At 38.5% G+C, this 17,517-nt stretch overlaps 1 protein-coding gene across 1 annotated transcript; it reads left to right on the top strand.

Annotated features, from left to right (window-relative positions):
- Nucleotides 1-178: 178 nt before the first annotated feature.
- Nucleotides 179-17,125, top strand: LOC122043259 (E3 ubiquitin-protein ligase SP1-like). The gene is made up of 11 exons (XM_042603804.1): nt 179-376; nt 460-512; nt 13,162-13,286; nt 13,383-13,478; nt 13,743-13,880; nt 13,959-14,024; nt 14,211-14,323; nt 14,423-14,533; nt 14,848-14,891; nt 14,959-15,064; nt 16,624-17,125. The coding sequence occupies exons 1-11, from the start codon at nt 303-305 to the stop codon at nt 16,724-16,726; spliced, it is 1,029 nt and encodes a 342-aa protein (XP_042459738.1). The 5' UTR covers nt 179-302; the 3' UTR covers nt 16,727-17,125.
- Nucleotides 17,126-17,517: the final 392 nt, after the last annotated feature.

Genomic DNA, 17,517 nt, shown 5'->3' on the forward strand with positions numbered 1-17,517 from the left:
CTTCCTTACATCCCAATTTGGGGTGTAAAGAATTTCGCTTATTCTCGAGCATGCAAGGGGAAGCTTTACCCTTCTCTCACCTTCCCCTTCATAGCTCGCTCTCTCCCAAACAAGAGTAAAAATTCATTTTATCCATATTTACTTTTTCCTCCCCTTTACTCACCTCCTCCCAAACAGAGGGTTAAGAACTTGTGTCTGTTAAAGCAGCCTCCCTCGCTATCTGTCTCTCCAGTCGCCGAGACGGACTGCTCTCCTCCCTCCTCTTCCTTCGCCCTCTATCAGAGAAGCCACCTGAGGTAGGGATGATTCCTTGGAGCGGGTTGGGCTGCAGCGCCAGTGCAGCTGTGCTTTGGCTTCTGGGGAGGAGCAACGGAAGGTGCGCGCCAGTTTTTCCAATTGTTTTCTTATTTGATCGGTTTCGGGAGGGATTGTTGATGGCGTTGGCTGCTTCTTTTGTAGGGAGTCCGATGCTCTCAAATCGGTCACTCGAGTTAACCACTTGAAAGATTTAGGTGAGTTTTTACTCTTTTCTTGATTGCCGCTGGGACCAGTATTGTTAGGTATTATTGGATGCATTTATGTCTTTGGAAATTTAATATGACCGAGAAGTGATTTTTGTTTGGTCTGCTACACCTTGATTTTAAATTAACAAGAATAAGATCGGAGTTTGAATTGTTAAAAAAGTCAGTTTTTTAGTTCACAGAAGTAGAGTTCAATATATGAATGAGATAAGAAATGTGAGAGCAGTTAAGATGGAATGTAAAACCTTTGCAATTAAAAGTGTATGATGGCCTGGATCTAGAGTTACGTGATAAAGATATCATTGTTAGGGCGAAAATTGAGTGTTTAAAAGGGAGAGAAGCTTTTCAAGTCTTGAGGTAAGTCTATTTTCCCCTTAGGCTAAAAAGATAATTTTATGAGATAATAATTTGTTGGAAATGGGGCTAGTGGGGAATGTGGCCATGTTCCCCACTACTCATAATGAAAAAGTCCATTATGACCCTAGTGTATTTCCCTATATAAAGGGAGTCCGTCCAAGGCTCAGGGTGAGTAAAATTGCAAGTGTGCGACGAGAGTAAGAGGAGAACATCCAAGGCGGCGGGATTTGGTTTGTGGAATTGCGGAGGGCTTTCCGATCCTGTGATCGCTCTTCCGACAGCGAGTTTCGTCATTGCCAATTGTGGATCTGCGGGAGAACGCTGTAAGTTTTTACCGCATTTAATTAATTCGTCTATCATGCATTTAGAACATATTTTCTACATTGGTATCAGAGCGCGTAGTTATTTCTAAATGCTTAGAGACGAATTATGAAATCGTCGTTCGGATGTTTTTTCTCATGTCGTCGCTATTTTCCACGACTAATGTGTCGTAGCATACAACGTTGTACACCGGCGACGGGGTCGCTGGTAAGAGTCACCATCTCGAAAGAAGGGATGTGGAACGGAGTTTGTCTCCGATGGTTGTCGACAATAAGGTCACAGGAAGACTTGCAACTGGGTTGCAATTTCAGTGATTGAGTCGTTTTGCCAACGTTAGTACTGTTGTTGCCAAGATAGAAAATCGTGATGATTTCGTGAGTTTTACTGGAGCCGGCAAAGGTCAGCGAAGGTATTCTGGCTGGTCGACGATGCATCAGTGGCCTTCGTGGCCGGCGACTGTGTCCGTCGCGGTGCGTGGCGTGCGTGGCTTGAGCAGCGTGCGAACGTGGGAGCATAAGGCGTAGAAAACGGCGATAACGAAGCACAGTGCTTCGTGTGAGAAAAAGTTTGATTTAAAAGAAAAAAAAAAAACGTGAGCAAAGATGATAATGTTTCATGCTGCATGCAATTAAATTTTTAAAAAAAAATGATGATAATGCTTCATTATGAATTATTGCATGCATGTTAATTAAAGTATAATTTTTTGTTTGTCAAATAATGCATCATTGAAATATGCTAATACATGCCTACTGTACCGTAGCATTACTTTCAATTTGGGTGCATACAGTAATTAATTGAAAATAAGTTCAATTAATTTGTCATTTATGATAAATGATCAAGTGTAATTTTGGTCCACTTAGATCCGGTTCAGGTTTAAATCATTAGTTGGTGATCCGGCAGTGAGGAGGGGGGACCCCCCTTTTAGCAGAGTCAACGCCACGTGGAGGTTGAAAGGTAAAAGGTCAACCAGAGGTTTGGGCGAGCGGATAAAGATTGGGGCGACCGGCCGAACGTTCCGAACGGAAGCATAGACACCCCGGCGGGGAGTCGGGGTTCCGACGCTCATGTTGAACAGGGTCATATGGCTGAGCGGGTAGCCCGCTCGGCCGAAGGCATAAAGTAGCAATACTGCGAACAGTCTCCACCGAGCGCACGACCGGGAGTCGATCCAGTCAGACCAAAGGTACCTGCCGAGCGGCCGGACGCTCGGCGCAGGAATAGAAAAGACAAGGATTAAGGGACATCGGGAAACATCTTCTAATAGCAGGCATGTTCGACGACTAGGCCATACGCAGAATCGTACGATGAAAAGTTCTGCTGTCCCATCAAAGAGATGCTCAGACTGTAGCAGTATGGGGTCAGGCAAGCCCCTCTGATAAGCCCATATTGAGGTATGGTTAGAGGACACGTATTCACCTCGGTATGTGTGCACTCGCTTCTCCACAACCTTATATAAGGGTCCTCATACTTCGCCGGAGGTACGCATTCTCTCGTATTAGAAGCCACTTCTGCATTTCCTCTTGCCTGACTTGAGCGTCGGAGGGTCGTCGCCGGGAACCCCTTCCCGACCCGACTTCTTTGTAGGTTCGCCGAAGACCTGAGCGACCGGTCGGAGATCCATGTCAACAGTTCGGAGAGAGCCACGTGCCCAGCGTCCGTTGAGTCAGCGTTCGGACAGGATCAGTTGGTTTAACCGAACCAATTTGATCCAAACCCAAAATCAATTTGGGTTAATTAATTGGACTTGGACCAAATATGATCAAATGACCAGATTTGTTCTATTAGGTCAGATTTGATCAAAACAATTAGATTTGTTTTAATAGATCATACTTAAATCAATGGATATTGGTTTGACCAAATGGACCTGAGTTTGATCAATAAGTTTGAAATTGACTTAAATGTACTTAGGTTAAATAATAACATAACATAGTAAGACATCCCAGTCTAATTAAATTAGTTCTAACGAGGACAATGGACCAAGTTTAGAATCTTGATTCCCGATCGACTGGTCCTACGTGTCAATCAACTTGAATTCCTCAAATAAAGAAATTTAGTTTTTCTTATTTACTTATGGATTTTATATATTTTTCTATGCATTTGTGTGCATTGAAATAAAATAGTTATGTTAATAGTTTGTCAGTTTTGTATTGACATTATCACTTTCAATTCTAGATATCATAGACAATATATACGATGGCTAGTCGTAATATACGATAACATAAGCTTTGGGAGGGAGATTAAGGAGCTTGATTATGACCCAGTTCATGGAGTCAAATGGCTTATTGGTTGACTCGATCGGTTGTTCTTGAAACTCGAGCGAGAAGAGTTTCCAGTCCAGGACACACATAGAAGATGGGCTCTAGTTTAGTCACTGTCGGGACATTTTAGTGAAATAGCACTCCAACTTTGGGATCATTCTGAAGGGCACATCTCATATTTAAAGATGTGCAAACATTTACTTCATTTACCTTGGGGTCTTGAAGAATCAGATGAGAATCTAGAGGAGGATCCCGACTAATCTGAGAAGGATTCCGAAGAAGATCCTAAAGAATTAGAGGAGGATCCCGACTAATCTGAGAAGGATTCCGAAGAAGATCCTAAAGAATAAGAGGAGGACCCGGAAGAGTGTGTTATGTATGAACAATAGTTAGTTCATTTCATTCATGTCAGTTAGTTATATGTTAACAATTTGCAGCATAATTTTATATTAATGATATGTTCATTTATTTATGTTGTTTGCTTGACATGATGCATGATTAGTTCATGAAGTATTAAATGATTAGTTCATTTAATTTAAAAAAAACATGATATATTAAATGATTAGTTCATTTAATTAAATAATTCATGATATGATAAATGATTAGTTCATTTGCTGGGGTGTATGTAATAGAATTGATTAATATTAATTTGATTGGTCATACAGATGATGAGTGAAAACATAGTTGTCACTTGATTTTGTAAACCAACTCAAAGTGATATTAAGTCAATCATAAATTGCATACATATGATATATACTGAATGCTAAATAATGTGTTTATTTATGATAGATTATGGCAACAAAAAACATAATAGCTGAACTCAACAAAGGTGAAAAACTTAATGGGGATAACTGCAAGATCTGACACCTCAGGATACAATATGTACTTGAGGAACAAGAAGTTCTAGAGGCTGTAAATCAGGTTATGGAAGTACCTGTAGATGGTCCCACTACACAACACAGACGAGATCTTGATGCCTATAAGGCATGGAAGAAAAAGGACTCCACTACAAAGGGTATATTGATTAGTTCAATGGTAGACGACCTAGCTTTTGAGTATGAGTCATATCTTACGGCTCATGCAGTCTGGGTAGCCCTTAAAGAAAAATACAGTGGAGTAAGTCTGAGCAAGCTTCGACAGCTGACAATCAAGTTTGACAGCTACAAAAAGCGTCCGAATGTGTCAATGGTTCAACACCTCAGGGAGATGTCGAACATGATTCGGGAGCTTAAAACTGCTGGTCATGAGTTGACTGATGAACAACAGGTTCAAGCAGTTATTCGTTCACTTCCAGATTCTTGGGAGACCATGAAGCAGACCTTAACTCACAGTGAGAGTATCAAGACTTTCACTGATGTCTCACGCCATGTAGAATTGGAGGCGGAGAGAGTTGAATCCGCAAGGATTTCTGGACAAGCCTATGTGGCTGTAGGTTCTGCAGGATCATATGGATCCAAGAAAAAGAAATGGTTCAAGAAGAAGGAAGCTACTGTTGTGGGACAGGGCCCAATCAAGAAGATAGTTAAGAAGACTGGAAAGAAACCTAAAAACAAGTTGACTTGTTTTAACTGTGGCAAAAAGGGCCACTTTGCTCGGGAGTGCACTGAGCCGAAAAAGGTAAATCCAAGTGTGTCTTCTTTTCAAGAGCATTTTGTTGCTAGTTCAGTGTTGTTAGCTGATTCTTATCCTTTGTGGAGTATAGATTCGGGAGCAACCAACCATGTAGCTTGGGAACGAGTTACATTTGTTGAGTACCGTCGGGTATCAGCTGGCAACAAGTGGATCTATGTGGGAAATAATGCAAGAGTTGAAGTTAAAGGAGTCGACACTTGTAAACTCAACCTACGTGGTGGTAGAGTTTTGTTTCTACATGATGTCCTGTATGCTCTTGAAATTCGACGGAATCTTGTTTCCATTCGTGTCGATTTAGGGTATTGTATTAATTTTTACAATCGGTCTGTTGAACTTAAGATTGACTCGGGTCAATCGGATATGGATTTTAACAAATGTTTTATGGTTCTTGATGTAGAACCGGATGTCAATTATACTATTGATGGTTGTTTTTCGAACATTGCTTTAACTAGTGATGCAGATATAACTGATCGGTTTGGCATGCTAGATTAAGACATATAGGACAAGAACGTATGAATCGATTAGCTAGAGAGGGCCTATTGGGTACTCGGGCTAAGATTCAATTGTCTATATGTGAGCGTTGTCTTCTTGAAAGCAACTAGGAAACTATTTGGTAAGTCTATTAGATCTGAATCAACATTGCAATTAATTCATTCGGATATTTGTGGTCCAATGAATGTGAAGGCTAGACGTGGAGCTTCCTATTTTATTACATTTATTGATGATTTCTCTAGGTTCGGTCATACGTATTTGATTTCTCACAAATCTGAGCATTAGATTGCTTCATTCGTTATATGAACGAAGTTGAGAATCAAACGGAACGTAAAGTTAAAACTTTACGCACTAACCGTGGGGAGTATTTGTCTGATATGCTCAAGACAATATGTAATGATAGAGGATTATTAGATAGTTGTGATCCTTGGAACTCCACAGTAAACGGGTGTTGAAAGAAGAAATAGGACTCTTCTTGAAATTGTTAGGTCTTGTAAGCTAATTTGCCGATCTCCTATCGGGGAGATGCATTATTAATCGCAGCCTATATACTTAACAAAGTGCCTTCAAAGTCATTTCATCTACCCCATAGATTGGCAAAAAACCGGTTGAGTAATCCGAGACCCTGGGGGTCAGTTGCTTATGTTCATGATAGTTCTCACAAGTATGGAAAACTAGGGCGTAGAGGTAAGAAATGTATCTTTATAAGATATCATGAGACCTCCAAAGGTTATGTTTTTATAGGTGAGCAACTAGATGGAACCATCTCCGAAATAGACTCGTGAGATGTGACTTTTCTCGAAACAGAGTTCCCAATTCGAGGTGATGTTGATAAAAATGTTCCTCTATTTGAGGAGGATGAGATATTATCAACGAGAGAGGTGTCAAAGGATATACCCGAGTCTAGTCAACTAAGTGGGAGTGATATGCCGAGTCATGAGTTGACTTCTCAACAACCCAACTTACGGAGAAGTGTTCGTAAGATCAAACCTAGAAGAGGTTTAATATTGAGAATGAGGCATTGGTTACACTTCCAATTGACGATGACGAACCTCGATCCATTGAGGAAGCATTGGGATGTAGAGTTAGAGAAAAATGGAAAGCTGCAATGGTTGAAGAGATGGAGTCCATGATTCAAAATCATGTTTGGGACTTAGTCGATCTTCCTCCGGGCCGAAGGGCTATTGGGAATAAATGGATTCTCAAAATAAAGAGGAAAGCGGATGGATCGATTAACGGATACAAAACTCGTTTAGTTGCAAAAGGATATACCCAAATGGAGGGTATTGATTTTGAAGAGACATTTTCTCCTGTAGTGAAATTTGTATCAATAAGAGTTATTTTGGCCTTTGTGGCACATTATGACTTGGAATTACATCGAATGGATATAAAAACCGCTTTCCTTAATGGTGATCTTGATGAAGAAATCTATATGGTTCAACCGAAGGTTTCATTCTGAAGGCCAAGAGCAAAAAGTATGTAGACTTAGAAAGTCAATATATGGGCTAAAGAGACAATGGAACATAAGATTTAACAAGTCGTTTTATCTTATGGTTTCGAGATGATCAATGAGGATCATTGTGTTTTCCTAAAAGGAAAAGGAAAGTATGTCATTTTATCATTATATGTTGATAATATCGATAGTGAAACGACATAGGATATGTGAATGAAGTCAGAAGTGATCGCCATCACAATTGATACAAGATATGGGAGAAGTGAATACATCTTAGGGTGAAGATCATAAGAGATCGCTCTAAAGGACTTTTGGGTTTGCCACAAGAGTTATATAAATAAGATGTTACATCATTTCAACGTGTCTAATTGCAACATATAACATACACCTATTGTGAAAGGTACGTGTTGAGCAAGAGTATGTCTCCTAAAACTCTAGAGGAAATAGGTGAGATGAATAAAAAACCATATGTTATTGGTAGTTTGATGTACACTATGTTGTGTCCCGATATCAACTATGTTGTGGGCTTGGTCATCGCTTCCAATCAAACCCAGGACCGAGACAACGGTGAAAAGGATATTCAGATATCTCAAGTCGACAATGATTATTGTCTCTATTTTCGAGGATCGAAATGAGTGCGAAAGGTTATTCAGATTGGGCTGGAGACCTGGATGATAGAAAATCCACATCAAACTATGCATTCTTGCGGTGCCATCTCCTGGAGCAAGAAACAAGCTTGTGTAGCTTTATCGACTATGGAAGTTGAATATGTGGCATGCACAACGCTAGTTAAGAAGGTTTCTGAAGCATCTGAAAATTGCTGAGGATAGTGGGAGTTCAGTAACTGTCTACTGTGACAGTCAAGTTGCAATAGCTTTTTCCAAGGATCCCAAATAACATAGCAAAGGCAAGCATATAGAAATTAAATATAATTTTGTAAGGGATATTGTGGCTAAAAGAAAAGTCATTCTTGAGTATGCCCCTACACGTGTTATGCTTGCAGATCCTTTTACTAAGCCAATGACTAAAGAGTCATTTAAAGAACATGTAAAGTCTTTGGGACTTCGTAGAATGCAACAATATTGAAATAACAATCAGACTTTGTGTTATGATTGTGTAATTTGTCATAATTTATTCAGTATATATATTATATTTGTTACATTCATATAAGATCTCGGTGAGCATGTTAGCAGGTGGAGATTTGTAACGACCCGCCTTCTACCACTAGGCTGTAAGGCTGATCGTCACATTATGCTGTGCTAAACTATTCCCTGACCATTCAGTAAGTCTAGATGCGGAAGCTGTACTAATTAAAATTTTACTAAAACACTGACATTTCTTGGTTCTATACATGCTAAGGAAGGTAACTAACTACTCATAACATGTCTTACCTTCCCCATGGCCAAGGAACTGGACTTAGGCACTCCCATGCTGATACCAGACCTCCCAATCGATCCACGGATCGATTGGAATAGTCGGATCGATCCAGTGATCGATCAAGATCCATTCTGCGGACAGATTGGATCGATGATCGATCCAGACGCCACGCGTCGGACGATTTGGATCGATCGGTGATCGATCCAGCGATGATCGATCCAGCCGATCGATCCGGGGCTCGCTCGCGATCGAATGGCCGGATCGATCGGTCGATCGATCAGCCTCTTGTGAGCAGATCCCAATCGATCACCGATCGATTGGGAACCCTCAAACTTATCATTCGAGTTACTGATTTCGTGCCAAATGTCTGATTTCAGCACTGTTTCGTGCCTCAACCACATTACAAGTACTAAAATGACTAAGAAACACTCTAATGACAACAACTAACATTCTAACAACATAAAAGGGGTGTTATAAGCATAATCAAGTGCATGGTTAACTAATTCGTGAGGAATAACATACTAAAGTGCAAGATGATAAAAAGAAACACTGAAAAGTTCTAATGTTTGAAATAAAGCTTGCTAAGGTTCCCTAAGATCTTCTTCCAGGTTCCATCCACACACATCCTTATCAGTGCATTGACCTCCAGCCTCCGCTAGTCCATCCTTCCTTTACCTTTATCTGCAGTATAAGGAAAAATAGAATCTGTAAGCTTAACGCTTAGTAAGAAACCATCTACCTCACAAAATCATGCATTAGATGCAGTATGCTTTTAAATCATGCTATTTGAAAACATGCACTGAACTTACTAAAACATGGTATACTGAAATCATAAGGCATAACATATAAGCATGGCATAAGCACTGAATCATGGCAAAGCGACCAAATGAACACTGAACTGAATATAGTCTAACTAACCGAAACTGAATCATAATGGAAACAAACTCAACTAGCATAACTGATTTTGAGTTTTGAAATCTAATACATAATAAGTGAAAATACTAAACACGCTTTGTTGGGCCCTGGCAACTGTACTTGATCCCTACTAGACCCGGGTTGCAAGTCCCGAATTTAGTAGGGTTGTCTAGGCTATCTGAACCTAGGGACGATGGGAGTCCAACCCAATGGATATCTAATCCAATACAGTGCCACTGTAAAATACTGAGTATATCTAAACTGATATAAATTGCTGTTTCTAGGTTATCCGAACCTAGAGACTGTGGAGCCCACCCATTGGACCGTAGTCCCATAAAACTGAACTAAACTAATGTGCTGGTTTAAATGCCTCTAATGCATTTAATTGAGCTATTAAACATAACTGAGGTGGTATTTAGCTACACTAACATTTTACCGAACACTTGGTGTGCTCCAACTCTTTCCTCTAATAGGGAGATCACCTCTAGGCACCCGACAACGTCTAGAATCTCCAACTAAAGGAGAACAACGTGTCCGGCCCGTCTAGAGGTGTTCAACTAGATCCCTAAATCCTCGAGGAGGGTTTAACATACCCTATGTGCCGGAGAAACCTGCATATAGCTAAAACTAATGCATAGGAAACCAACCGGAGCTATTATACTGCAGGTGAGGGGTTTCTTACCTCTTGATCGTAATTTCTTACGATTCTATTCGCTAGAGTTCCGGTGGAGGTGATCCTCTCGACGATCCGATCACGTCTTCGCGTTCCTCTCGCGGAGAAGCACCTCTTTCGTGTTGGAGTCGTCGCCGGAAGGTGAACCTATGGACCCTTGCCTTGGTGTGCCGTGCGTGAGGGAGAGGAGAAGGAGGGAGAGGCGGCGGTGAGGTTTTGGAAGGGAAAAGTGGCGTGAGGTGAGGAGGTGCCGAACCAATCCTAAAATAAACCAACCCCACTTAAGTTCTTCTATTTATATTAAGTGGTTTAATGAACCCAACTCTAATATAAATATATTTGGTTCTCCTTTCTTTCAGCACGGCCCTGCTGGGTTCACCGGTTACTAAACTTATCCGTAAACCATAGGTCTCGGGTTCGATTCCCGCCTAAGCTATTTTACGGTTCTAATTATTTTTGCTACTTCCGCTACTCGGAAAATTCCGGAAAAATATCTAAAAATTCCAGAAAAATCATACTGTATTTCTAAAACAGTTTTGAGAATTTTCGGGCTTTACAAGATTGGTCCACTCACATGGACAATCATCTCTGTTTGTTAAGTACAAATAGGGGTAAGACCGTTACTTATGAAACAGCTTACGTAGCTGAAATTATGAAATTAGAGACAGATTCATAAGTTGAGGTCGCCTTGATAATTGTGTCAAGATGAGATCATTTATGTGTAAATAATGATCTAAGTAAATGAACCCACCATTTACTGAACCTGTTGAAGGCCAGATTAGAATTCATATGTTGAATTCCGGATTAGACGTTAAGTATGTCTAGATCAAAATCTGTACGATGTTAAATTTGAAGACAACATGCGCTCTTTTTAGTAAAGAGAATAACATCGTAGCATGTGAATCATACCACATGTGCTATTGCGACAATAAAGGTAGTAGGAGAAAGAATCCCTATTTCTCTACTATGTGAGACCTTTGAGATTATATGTTAATCTCAATTTTTGGCTTAGTGACTATTTAGCTGTTTACTTCAGTGTCTGCTACTTTAGTGTGTATCTTATGGCTATGGATGATTCGGTCTATGGAGCATAACTAGGAAAGCGACTGATTAAAATGAATTGATTCTAGCTAAAAAGGAAGATTAAATATATTTACATCTTTTGTTGTTATTCACTGGTCGACCCATTTCTGTTATGTACGGAAATGAATGTGAATATTGGATATGGAACATGCTCATGACATAATGGTCATTATAAGGGATTAGAGATGTTCATATCGATGTAAATGAAAATTATTTAATCTGGGTAAATAGCAAGACATGGATATCTTCAAGATAATGGTTGTGTGTCACTTGAAAATTGGATGGATCCTGGATAATGGCTATGTGCCACCAGGAAAATGGCTAAGTGCCATGAAGAGTGTGTCTCTAATTTATTTGAGCAGCTAAACAAAGTGTACCAATTTTATTAGCATTGATTGCTCAACAAGCGGTTAAGTCAAGGTGTAACAATCTTCTTAGCAACTATCGTTCAGTGTGCTTGCTGTCGCACGAATCATTTTCTCTAAGTATGGATTGGATGTTCTCATATGGTCTATGTGACCAAACTCTCTAATAGTCTATGTGACTTATTAAGTCTTTGTGACTTACCTGAATGAACTAGTCTTAGTGACTTACCTTGGACGAGTGGGAGATGTTGGAAATGGGGATAGTGGGGAATGTGGCCATGTTCCCCACTACTCATAATGGAAAAGTCCATTATGACCCTAGTGTATTTCCCTATATAAAGGGGGTCCGTCCAAGGCTCAAGGTGAGTAAAATTGCAAGTGTGCGACGAGAGTAAGAGGAGAATATCCAAGGCGGCGGGATTTGGTTTATGGAATTGTGGAGGGCTTTCCGATCCTGTGATCGCTCTTCCGACAGCGAGTTTCATCATTGCCAATTGCGGATCTGCGGGAGATCGCTGTAAGTTTTTGCCGCATTTAATTAATTTGTCTATCATGCATTTAGAACATATTTTCTACATAATTAAAGGTATTGGTTGATAAGGAAACAACACATGTAAAGTTAGTGTAGAAGCTATCAGAATGCTAAAATATACATGTGACATTACTAGAAAAATAAAAATTTACTATTTGAGAGTAGGAACTAGGAAGGTGTAGTTTTAGTAGAGGAAAACTCTGAGAGAAGATAGGCTAGTAGTAGGGGTTTCAATGACTTCTCATCTTTGCCTACATGAGGCGATCCTGTGGCCAAACCTACACCTAAGGTGGAACTTGAGTCCTCAACTTGCATGAGAGAGAAGACCAGCATATGCATGCTTGGCAGTAATTGATTCAAGTACTTCTCATCTTTTGCCTACATGAGGCGATCATGTGGCCAAACCTACACTTAAGGTGGAACTTGAGTCCTCAACTTGCATGAGAGAGAACGCCAGCGTATGCATGGTTGGCAGTAATGGATTCATCTGTTTTTTTTTCTTTGTCCGGCGATATCCATAAAGTATAAATCAATATACAAGAATTCTATAATGGTTCACACATTAGTAGGAGCCATGCAAGAGAGTAGTTCAAAGTTACTTTTTGAAAACATTAACCTAATATTTCATACACAACTCAAGAATAGGGTGATGCAAGATACGCGCTTTCCTTTAGTAAGGGGTCACTAGTTTTATCCTGTAAGCAGATACTCAACTTCCAGAACTAAACCTTGGTTACAAAGGTCAAATTGGAGCAATCTTATTACAAGACCAAAGTTCACCTTTGCATAAATTGTACTAGGTATTGATGGTGCAAATAGATCTTGAACTCTTTCATAATGTATCAATTATGGTGATGGTCAGCGTAATCCTAGTCCTTGATGGGACCTATGTTCTGCAAGATCTTCTGAAAAGTCTATTTTCTTTATAGGTCCATATATCTGTTTATTTTTTTGAGTATATGCATACCTATTGAAGTAGCTTCATATTGTTGTTCTTGGTGAAAAATTCAAGCCTGAACAATTTGTAGAGAGTGATAGTTTTTATCAAAATCTTTTTGCATTTTTGTTTTTCTTAGGGAGTAAAACTTTTTTATTTCTGTTGACCTTATTATCATGTATTACCAGTAGTTCTCTGCTATTATGATAGTTTTCTTTGTTACTTATATGTGCTTTCTTGTTTAGCCATTCTTCTAGATACTCCTTGCAAGGTAGTTCCTCTTGTTGTTACTGTAACTGGAAAAGTCGACTCAGAAACGCCAATAAACTGTGAGCAAAGCGGTTTGAGAGGTGTCATAGTTGAGGAAATGGTATATATTGTTTACTTACAGTATTTGGTTGTGAAATATTGCAGCATTGACATTTTGACAAGTTTTTTGAAGACATCTTGTTTGATTGTTTTTTAGGCAGAACAACATTTCTTAAAACACAATGAGGTTGGATCCTGGGTGCAAGATTCTGCTCTGATGCTTACATTGAGCAAAGAGGTTCCTTGGTTCTTGGTATGTACAATACTACAAGTATTGATTGCTATTTTTCTTTTTGTGATTTGGTTATTTTATTGCTAGATGGACTAGTGGATGAAATTCTCTGTCAAAGAACTTTGTCATTTTTTAATATAACCACCCTGATAAATTCTTGTCATTCAATAAATGCAGCAAGTTTTAATTTTGATATTTGATAACTATATTCCTATTCTTCTCTTTGTTAAGTGTTTTCAATGATTTCTGGTGAATATGCTGAATAATATTTATCAAAATTATAAGGATGATGGTACTGGACGTGTGTTTGTTGTTGGAGCTCGAGGTGCTACAGGATTGGTGTTAACTGTTGCTAGTGAAGTCTTTGAGGAATCAGGGAGGTCATTGGCACGGGGGACACTTGACTATTTGCAGGGCCTTAAGGTTTGTGATAATTTCTTTTTGAATGTCTTACCACTACACAGGTTGTTTTATGTTGAAACCATGTAGGTTTTATTATAGATGCTTGGAGTTAAGCGAACTGAAAAAATTCTTCCTACTGGGACTGCATTAACTGTTGTTGGTGAGGTAAATAACTCCTTTGATATTTGTGATCATCTACTGTTTTAGAAGAAGTTTTTTTGTTGATCAAAAGGGTATTTTTACTAGAGTAAACATTTGCCCTGTCTTAAATCATCATAATATGGTGTTTTACATGAATTCCTAATCGCGTAGTATTCTCACACCCTTGGTGTTTTTTGTTTCTCTAAATAGGCAGCAAAAGATGATGCTGGAAAAATAAGGATACAGAGACCGGACAAAGGTCCATTTTACATCTCCCCTAAGAATATTGATCAGTTAATTGCAAATTTAGGGAAATGGGCTAGGTGAGTTTTGCTCCATTAAGTACATTTTATTTGTAAAAAAAAATTGATTGTGTGTTGAGTAGGACAGTAGGAATCACTAATAATCAACCTGTGCCACAGATGGTATCATATTGCTTCTACTGGATTCACAGTTGTTGCCATCTTTCTGCTTGCAAAGCATGCACTTCAGCATGTGCTTGAGAAAAGGCGACGTTGGGAATTGCAGAAAAGGTTTATTCTTAAACATAGTAATTATTTGGTCAAAGTGATATTATATTCGATTTCTTGTATAGCTTTGCTGTTAAACACTCAAAGAAACAGGCTTATTGTTCCCAAATATACTGTCATATGGTTAGCGCTTCTTATGCTCTTATTTGATCAACAGTTATCAGTCTCAAAGAATATGTTATATATATAGGAAAATTGGTCGGTAGTCTCATTCTTATTTTTCCTATTTTGTAATAGTTAGACTATATTTTATTATTGACAACTCATTTTGGTTCTAGTTTCCTTTTTCTTTTATGGTATTATTATGCTTTGTGCAGGGTTCTTGCTGCTGCTGCTGCACGGCAAGCATGCAATTCTGAAGGTAGGTATTTCAAAGTTAACTTACTAACCAGTGTTGAGATAATAACATTGCCTTTGTGTTTTCCTAGGATTGAATCAAGAGTCTGAAAAAGAGCCAGATAATATGAACAAAAATCTGGCATTAGACATATGTGTGATCTGCCTTGAGCAAGAATACAATGCTGTTTTTGTCCCGTAAGCATGTTACATAAAGAGTTTCTTTTCTTATTCAAATAACTTCAATTAATCTGTTAAGCTTCCAATTTGGGTAATTTGTTCGTGCTTCATTTGATGTTTTTAATAACTTTCTCTTGTTGTTGGAAGATTACTTTTCACATTTTGATTGTATTTCACACTCCTAGCCTCTTGAGCGCCAGCAAAGGCAGCATTCTCCCATTCACATGATTTTTCTCATTTTTTGGGTTGAAAAGCAGTTGAGACTTGAGAGCATATAAAACCTTTCTTCTAAGTGAATGCTTTTAACACACATGGGGTTTTCATACAGAGTATTCCTCGTTCCCTTGTATCGAGTCTTGAAAATAAAACTTTGTCATTTTTAGAACTTCATATTTGGTGTCTCAGGTCACGTGCGACCTTTGTTACTTGGAGTCAAGTATTACCCTTGTTTTTCATATCCCATGACATTACCTTAGTAAGAGTTAACAAGCTGGATGCCTAGATCTCTTTTTTTCTTTGTTCTTTCTTGATAAAGTGATTTCCTTGACATCAAGGTCCATACCCACATCACATTCATAACTTAGTTTAGTTTGATTAAGATGTAGGTGTTCCCTTCGAGACGTGCTGACTTGTTTGTCCATGGAGGACTCGATCAGTCAAGAAGGGAAGCCATTTAATCTAAAGACACTAACTAGGAGTCTGGAGGCTAAATCTGTTGGTATTATCGAATTATATTTTGTATATAATGCTGTCCATTAGGTAGACATGAGTACTCAACTAAGTTTTATAGGGGATGTGGAATAGTGTAAATAATGCGATAGCCAGTGTGTAGTTGACATACAATAATGGATTTCACTCCCTGGTAATACTTATGAAAATTGAAGTATATTGCACGACAAAAAAGTATAAGACTGAGTTTGATTCGCAGCTACCAAGTTTCGACAATCGCCTAGTTGAAATACTTCAGTTTTGAAATCCCTAGAAACTTTCATGAAACTTAAATGGTATTTCACGTGACCAAAAAATTTACAACGCTGTGATTTGTAAGGCTATGCGATTACAGTAGTTGCTGTCTTGTAGAATTCAAAGAAAATGAAACTCAACCTGTCATCATGATATCTGTTTATATGCCATTACTTTTGTCGTTCGAAGATTTTGAGTACCTCTCTATTATTTGTTATATAAAGTTAAATTTTTTTCTTATACTCACTTGCGATGATAAAATATCAATTGAAAATAATATTCTATCAAAATTGACTGAAATGACAGTTGTATGTTTGATGTTTTATAGGGAGAATACTAAACTAAGGTTTAAGGTGACTTATGATACACTAGTTTTTTTTTTTTTGAAAATATGCCAAATTGTGTTGTACTTTCGATATGAATAACAAGGGGTCAACTGCAATACAATCCCAAGTTAACCAGCAATTACTAACATGTTTTCGAGTTCATAAATTTCCTGAGGGTAAGACCTGGCCAAATTATGTAACTAGTATTGTTGTTGAAGTATGATGGAAGAAAATTCCACTTATCCTCAAATCTTCTACATATGTCTAACATTGGTTTGAATGTTTCAGGTGTGGTCACATGTGTTGCTGCGTCACATGCTCCGTGCACCTAACAAGCTGCCCGCTGTGTCGCAAACGAATCGATCAAGCCATCAAGACCTTTCGCCATTGATCCACGATATGAAAGCTCAGCCATTCCATGCCATTCTTCAAAGAGAGATTCTCCAATGCCAGTTCTGACCTTTACTTCTCAGCTTTGTGCTCCGAGTTCAACCACAAGTAGCATTAGGAGGAAATCACACATTTTTTTAGTAAATGGTGGTTGAAATTTGATGGACCGATCAAATTGGTTAATGTGTGTAAATTAGTTCAACAAATGAATATATTTGTAGAGAGTAGGATATTTATACACACCTTAGTATCCTCTAATTAACTTCACTCAACTTTAGTTTCTAGATAAGTTCTTAAGTTTTGTACCAATCATTTTTCTATTTATTAACTTCACTCATCTTTATTTTTGGAAGATATGTTGCCTTCCGAATTATGGTACAATGATGAGAATATTCAGTGATGAGGATGTTTAGTTATCTTTCAAGTATTTATGATTTGATTTTTAACTCCGATGTATTTATAGGAAAATTCCAAATAAAACTTATAACTAAGACATATAATTTAATACAAATATATTTTTTTCTCTATCCATGAATACTTGGATCTACGACCTAAAATTTTCTATTAAAGTTAACTTCATTACATGAATATATTTTAAAGTATTTACGTAATTTTCAAATATTTTTTCTCTATTTTTTTTAATGTGCATGTAAAATTAACAATCGCAACGTTGGAACAGCCTCCTGGGCCGCCGTCTGTTCAAAAAAATTCAAACCGCGTCGAGTAGACCGGCGCTCCGAACCTGACGCCGAGCAGGAGAAATATCTAGGCCCGCTTCCCGATCCAACGGTC

Source organism: Zingiber officinale, chromosome 2A, assembly GCF_018446385.1.
Source record: "Zingiber officinale cultivar Zhangliang chromosome 2A, Zo_v1.1, whole genome shotgun sequence".
In the NCBI taxonomy this organism is placed as follows: domain Eukaryota; kingdom Viridiplantae; phylum Streptophyta; class Magnoliopsida; order Zingiberales; family Zingiberaceae; genus Zingiber; species Zingiber officinale.

Bases quoted from the DNA above. Each gene is read 5' to 3' on its own strand.
- LOC122043259 (XM_042603804.1), top strand. From the start codon at position 303: ATGATTCCTTGGAGCGGGTTGGGCTGCAGCGCCAGTGCAGCTGTGCTT. The intron at 13,881-13,958 runs GTTTGTGATAAT...GTTTTATTATAG, and splicing joins ACTATTTGCAGGGCCTTAAG to ATGCTTGGAGTTAAGCGAAC. The intron at 14,892-14,958 runs GTAGGTATTTCA...GTGTTTTCCTAG, and splicing joins GCAAGCATGCAATTCTGAAG to GATTGAATCAAGAGTCTGAA.